A 7,062-nucleotide genomic window follows, 5' to 3' on the forward strand; every position below is an offset into this window, starting at 1 on the left:
AATTAGAAGAGAGGGGAAAAGGAAGGCAAAACCTACATCATGAATATTTTTGGGAGACTTTCTCTACTGTAAAAATATGGAGAGAGAGAAAAAAACACTGACAATTGAATTATTGGGCCAGCAATATTACTATGTGGGTCAGAGCCCATTATTGACCATTGTGAAATTGGAAGGAGAAAAACAGCGACACCATAAGAAGGAGAAAAGGAGGTCCTGTTGTGTCCTAGTATCCAGAGAGGGACCCAAATTCATTGGTCCACTGAAGAAGACAGCTTGCTTTTAGAAATGTTGGATTGCAATTTTTGTGAATCTAACGAGAAGAAGAATATGAATTGCTTATGAGAGTTTATTTAACCTCTTTTCAAATTTAAAAGTGGTGTTTGGATAATTTAATTTGTTAGCTTTTGACATTTAACTAGATGCCAACAAAACTGACAAGTAAAAATGTCTTTACAGAGCAGCACGGTAGTGGCAGCTAAAGACTAAAGTGAGAGCGGTACAAGGACATTGTTAACTGTGACGTGAGATTAAAGGCGTAGGGTAATCACATTCTTCATTGAATACTTAGTAAGTTATTATTAAATAAACGTTGATTTCAATAAGTTCCTTCAAATGCTCCTTACAAGAGAAAGTACAATTGCTACTTGATTTCTCAAGTTTATAATATCATTTTTTTATGACATACATTATATAAACATCACATATATAATTATATTAATTATATATCTAACCATCTTTTAAATAAAAATTATAAATTTATAATTATAACTTGAACCAGACATCAATAATATTGTGATGCGGCGGGAGATGATCCTATCATAGTGCAGCCAGAACTATCATTTAAACGTGCCTTCAAAACTAGCAAAAATATGATACTAATTGTTTGTGGAATTGAAATGATAATTTGTGATGATGAAAAACAATAACACTTATGTTTTTTGTTTTCCTTTTACGAAAAGAAAAGCTGACCATCATCTCAAAAAACAGATTTATTAGCTATGTGCCAACTATAGACACCATAATTGTTTTCCTTTTTTGGGCCAGTAAAAAAAAAAAAACTTACTAAAATTGAGTATTAGATTTCTCTCAATTTTTTTAAAAAAATCTTCTTCGAAATCTAATTTCACATTTACAAAATTTGTATCAAATTTCTAATTTTTTAAAATTAAAAGTATACGATATCCTAAATCAATCATAAATTTCCAATTTAGTAAATGTGATTTTTTTTGTGAAATTTAATAAATATGATTTACTTGACAACGCAATAAACATGTGAAGAAATACTTGAGTTCTGATTTATTAATTTTTATAATTGAGTTTGATTTTTTCACAAAGGAGCACTAAACTTTTTATATAACAAAGTCTTAGATTAACTATTCATCTCATAACTGACCTAGAAGGACAAAAAATGTGGGTTTACCTACAAGTCCTGCCAAAGTGTGGAAAACCTTAATAATGGTGGTTAAATAAGAAACCAAATAATAAGATTAACCGCGACAATAATTTATCAATTTTTTTAAGAAAAATAAAACAAAATATATTCAATTTTGAGAAGGAAAAAATAATTGATGAGATAAAAAATTTAATAAACAAAGATCACCAGCAATCTAAAATTAAGACACCGATAATAAAATGAACTCCGACAAGAATTTAAGAATGCGGCCGAACTTAAGTTCAACGCCAGAGTACCCATTATATGCCTCAAAAAATTAAGTATTGGAATAATTAATATTAAAAGGCTAATTATACAGGTGATTAGGGGGGTTTGTGGGACAATTTTAACTTAAAATTAGTCCCAACTAAATAAAAAAATACAATAAGATTTGCTTCGATTTAAATTATTTATCAAATCCGAACAAAATTAAATCAATTTTTTAATGATTTAGTTTGATTCATCTTTTTAATTTTAATTTTTTAAAAAATGCTTAAAAATTAATTTGTTATTAATTAAATAAAACTTAAATAATAACTGCTTTAACAATCAAGGATATAAATGGATGATAAAATTTTTAACAATTAAATTTTAAAAAAATAATAATTGTTTTCAAATTAAATAATATTTAAATAATAATCATTCAACTTACAAATAAAACTTATGCATAATATTTGCTTGCAAGTTTCAACTAACGAACTTAAAAAAGTATTGAAACAACATTTACAATGCTTACTTCTAACTATAGAAACTTAGAAATTAAATGCCTAACAACAAAATATTAATTACAACAATATTTTCTAAGAATATTCACGGTGTGATTTGATTTGGTTGAATTTTCTTTCGTTTAGGAACCAAGTCAAATTGCTAGATTTGAACAATAAAAATCAAACTAATGATAATTTTTTCTGCAATTTTTTGGATAGATTTTTTATTTTTGATTTTACATTCAGTTTTGAACACCCTTATAAGTAATGCATATAGTGTCGTACCTTATCAACATCAGCATTTTAAATAATAAGAATAAATAATAAATATTTTTATTTTATTTTGAAGGTAATACAAAATTTTGAAACAAATAATTACATAAATTATTATAACAAAATAATTTTTGAAGGAATTCTTATTAAAAAAGTTAGAATGTATTCACAAATTTGTTTAAACATTTAGATAAAATATGAATACATGAAAGGACTATTATGCTTATTAAATAATAAATAGATTTAGCCAAATTAAAATATTGAGTGAGACAAGAAATATAAGATAGAGGAAATATGAAGAGAAATATAGATTTGAGATGAAGCAGATGTGATGATGATAACATGGCACATATAGTCTGGCTTGAATGTCTGTAGTGCATGTGACTTTACATTATGAATGGTGGAGGCACCCAAAGCAAAGAAGCAGACGAAGGAACCAACCAACCTAATATAAAAGCCGATATCTTCAAGTTCAACTCACTCGTGCAGTATCGTATCCTCCTCCAGTTGAAAAATAAAAATATAATATTTGATGGAAAAAATTTATTGTTGATAATAATGATAGCGTATTCATTAATGGCTGTTTCCCTGTCTTATTTATCCGACTCCGACTCCCTCGTTTCCACCGCCATTTATTAATCCCTAAAGGACAAAAGAGAACAAACAAAAACATTGGATGGCAACGACAACTAGAACAACTTTCCTCAAACGACGCAGCATCTCCGCTTCCGCCGAATCTCCCTCCAGCTACAGGATCCGCTTCTCTCCGATAATGGACTCCAACGAGTCCTTCCCTTCCAGCTTCTCCAAGTTTAACTCCGCCCTCACCGCGGGCCTCTTAAACCCAATGTCCCCCCCTCCCGACAAGACCCGATCCAGCCCAACCCTCTTCGAAATGATGGCTAGCGAGCCCGACGTCCACCACCGCCCCACCACCCACATCCCAAACCCCACCACTACCAACGCTAACCACAAGCCCCAGATTCTTGATCGCCAGGCCCTCATGATGCAGCGTATTTCCGAGCTCCTTGGTTCTCGCAGCCCCGGGAACCAGTTCAACGACCCCCTTTCCAGCGACATCAAGCTCACTCTCAGCTCCAAAGACGGTATCAGTGTTTCCATGAACGTTCATCGCCAAATCCTCGTTGCTCACAGTAGGTTCTTCTCTGTCAAGCTCTCCGATCGCTGGACCAACCTGCAGCAGCAGCGCTCCCCGGTTCCCTACGAAGTTGAAATCGCCGATTGCGACGATGTTGAGGTTTACATTGAGACTTTGAGGTTGATGTATTGTAAGGATCTTAGGAAGAAGCTCATGAGGGAGGATGTCTCCAGAGTTCTCGGTATCTTAAAGGTACAGTTTTCTCTTTTATTAGATGGATAGTGGCTACTAATAATTTAATCTAACTGTGGGCTTAGGTTAGGTTCAGCCTATAGTAGGATAAGTTTCAATTTCGGATGTTAACTGTTTATGGACACTTGTAAGATGGAATTTCTGTTGTTTAGGTTATTGCTTATTTATTACACTACTACACTACATGCCTTTTTTCCTCCTTTGTTGTTTTGTTTAGTGCATTTGCTTGGTTTATTCAGGTTTTTGTGTTTTTTTACTTAGGTTTCAGCTGCGATTGGGTTTGATGCTGGGGTTTTGTCTTGTTTGGAGTACTTGGAAGCCGCCCCGTGGGCGGAGGATGAGGAGGAGAAGGTGGCGTCACTGCTGTCTGAGCTTCGTCTTGAAGCAGTTGGAGCTGGGGAGGTTTTGAAGAGGGTTTCCACTGATGTTGTCAGTGGAAATGAAGAGGGGAGTGATAACGAGGAGGTTCTTCTTAAGCTTATTCGTGTGGTTCTTGAAGGGAAGGATGAGAAAGCCAGGCGCGAGATGAAAGGGTTAGTGTCGAAGATGCTGCGTGAGAATGCTTCGCAGAATGATCTTCGGAAGGAGTCGTTGTACTTGGCGTGTGACGATTGTCTGCAGTTACTTCGTCACCATTTTTTGCAGGCTGCGGCTTTGGACATGCAGGATGTGAGTCAAATTGCAAGACAAGCAGATAATTTGCATTGGATTTTGGATATTTTAGTTGACAGACAGATTGCCGAGGATTTCCTCAAGACATGGGCATCTCAGTCAGATTTAGCTGAAGTTCATTCTAAAGTGCCGGCAGTTCACAGGTTTGAGGTTAGCAGAGTTACGGCAAGGTTGTTTGTTGGGATTGGGAAAGGACAATTGTTGGCTTCTAAAGATGTCAGGTGTTTGCTTCTAAAAACTTGGCTGGTGCCCTTTTATGATGACTTTGGTTGGATGAGGAGGGCATCCAAGGGGCTTGATAGGCACCTAATTGAGGATGGTCTTAGTAACACGATTCTAACTCTTCCACTCTCCTGGCAACAGGATATTTTGCTTGCTTGGTTTAATCGTTTCTTGAATTCTGGTGAAGATTGCCCAAATATTCAAAGAGGGTTTGAAGTTTGGTGGAGAAGGGCTTTCTGGAAGAGGAATGGAGAGCAAGAACGGACAAGACAGTTACGAATTACAACTACATCAGTCGAGAACCCTTGAGGATAGATTGTTCCACTGTGGAGGAATTGGCAGCAAATTACTGGGTATGTATGTCACCTTTTAACCTTATTTCTATTTGATTCCTCTACAATTATCAGTATTGAAGTCTTCAGTCAAACCTGGCAGTTGACCTGCAAAATTCAATTGTGTGAACTGTGAAATGTGTTGGTTAGACTTGATGTCTTCATGCTCTGACTAGAAGTTAACACTGTTTATTCACCTCCTATTTTGTTGGAAATAACCAAAGACAAATGTGTTTTGTAATTTGAGTGGGTACTTGGTACCATTTTCCTTTCCTCACTTCATATCTGTTGTATGATTTACACTTGGGTCAGCAGTAATTTTGCTCGTCTATAGAATGGATATGGAACTGATGAAAGTGGTTATGAGATACCTCAGACAAAATCAGTCTGTTATTTTATCAATGGCATTGCTCCACCCTTCCTCATATGCATGTAGTGGCAAGACATCCTGAGCTTCGTTTATAATTTTTTAGGTTCCAAAATACTATTTCTGATAGGAATTTTGACTTGTCAGTTGGCTAAGCACTAGATTTTCTCGTAAAAACTTGTCACGAGAGGTCATTGCATCTGTATGGTCATTTCTATTTTCTGATGCCTTGGATGCCGTTTAGGTGTTGTTAAGTGTTAACTTGTCAGTGACTCTTAAGACAAACCACATATCTTTTATGGGCCACACAGTAATGATTTAGATGCTTGATTTCTTCTCTTAAGTCAATCTGCTTCAAAGTTCTTATTTGAAGTGTGGATTTCTTTTGTTTGTTTTATTTCTTGGTGTGTAGTTTATGATCATGCTGGCCAATACTATCCTTTTGGCTATAAAGATCTTAGTATTTGTTACTTCTTATGCAGGTAAACTGCGCCTTAGTTGTCTGATTCAATTGGTCTTTGTACTCATTGTCATATTTGGGCTTTTGATTGGCATATTCCTAAGTAATTCAACATATATTTGTCAGGGCATGCTAGATAAATTTATTCCTTAGAAAATATATAATAATTGCTCCCAAACATAAATAAAATATACTTTTGTGGAAAATAATTCAAGCTTCGTGTTATTTTCTTTTTTTAGTTTCATTGACGAAATATAAAAGTTTCTGACCGTTCAATGCAAACTCCTGGGCAAGACTAAAAGGTAGTTTGAATGCTGTGAAAGTATGGTTGGCCTTCAATTTTCCAAGTTCCTAAGATGAGCCAAAATTTTCAAGTTCAGCAACTCGTGGTAGGTTAAGTTCTTCCATTGAGTTCATGGAAGGTTCAACATAAGGCTAATTTCTTTTATGTAGAGCATCGAATAGCTTTGGATGCAAGGCAGATGATGAAGACGAGGATGAATATACTTAAATATCTTTCTTGCAAATTAGTTTATGTTGATTATTGAGTATTGAATATATTCAATCGGTTGTGTTATATGGGAATAACTTCGATGGAGGTTTAACTGTGGGAATATAATTTGTTTCTTTACTGAGGATTGTGAATTCTTTTTCTATTTCTTGCTTTTCAACCAAACTTTGATAGATTCGAAACCTCCACCATTCTTGGGTTTAGTATCTTGCTTAGATAAGGAACCGGACTTGTGGGACATTTGGTATGTGGATATTTACTGTGTTAGCTTATTTATGAAACCATGGTCAAATGGCTGTTAAAATTAAGAATGCACAGACAGTATATTCATCCAAGCTTTTCACCAAAAAACAAACATCATTTCTAATCAATCAAGAAGAAAAAAGAAAAGTTTTTGCACAGTTGGAGTTTCCATCAGTACTAGTCACCAACAAACATGCATGCTCCATGGCGACATGATAATTAAACTGACAAATTGAACAAGTAGGTTGAACGCTCCACTAGTTGCTAAGAATTGAAAGATGCCAATGTCTGATTGGCTATATATCGACATGCTAGCAAAAATGGTAGAACTCTACAAGGAAAGAAAAGGGAAAAGGGACAATATTATATACCTTTGTACATTAAGTGAATAAAAAGCTTAATACGAAATTTCACACTCGAGTTTTTTTTTTCTTTCTATTCCTACACTAATTATTAGTTTTTTAAAACATTATACTGACATTTTTTTTATAT

The 7,062-nt window shown here is 34.6% G+C and overlaps 1 protein-coding gene across 2 annotated transcripts; it reads left to right on the forward strand.

Moving 5' to 3' along the window:
• Window positions 1-2,759: 2,759 nt before the first annotated feature.
• Window positions 2,760-6,447, forward strand: LOC100817611 (BTB/POZ domain-containing protein At1g63850). Of its 2 annotated transcripts, none has more exons than XM_006584666.4 (3): window positions 2,760-3,763; window positions 4,025-5,010; window positions 5,839-6,022. In XM_006584666.4, the coding sequence occupies exons 1-2, from the start codon at window positions 3,089-3,091 to the stop codon at window positions 4,964-4,966; spliced, it is 1,617 nt and encodes a 538-aa protein (XP_006584729.1). In that variant the 5' UTR covers window positions 2,760-3,088; the 3' UTR covers window positions 4,967-5,010; window positions 5,839-6,022. The 2 variants fall into 2 exon arrangements, with proteins under 2 accessions (XP_006584729.1, XP_003532421.1); XM_003532373.5 differs by lacking the exon at window positions 5,839-6,022 and adding an exon at window positions 6,056-6,447 and having other exon boundaries at window positions 2,762-3,763.
• The last annotated feature ends 615 nt before the right edge of the window (window positions 6,448-7,062 follow it).

The sequence above is a fragment of the Glycine max genome, chromosome 8, assembly GCF_000004515.6.
Source record: "Glycine max cultivar Williams 82 chromosome 8, Glycine_max_v4.0, whole genome shotgun sequence".
In the NCBI taxonomy this organism is placed as follows: Eukaryota; Viridiplantae; Streptophyta; class Magnoliopsida; order Fabales; family Fabaceae; genus Glycine; species Glycine max.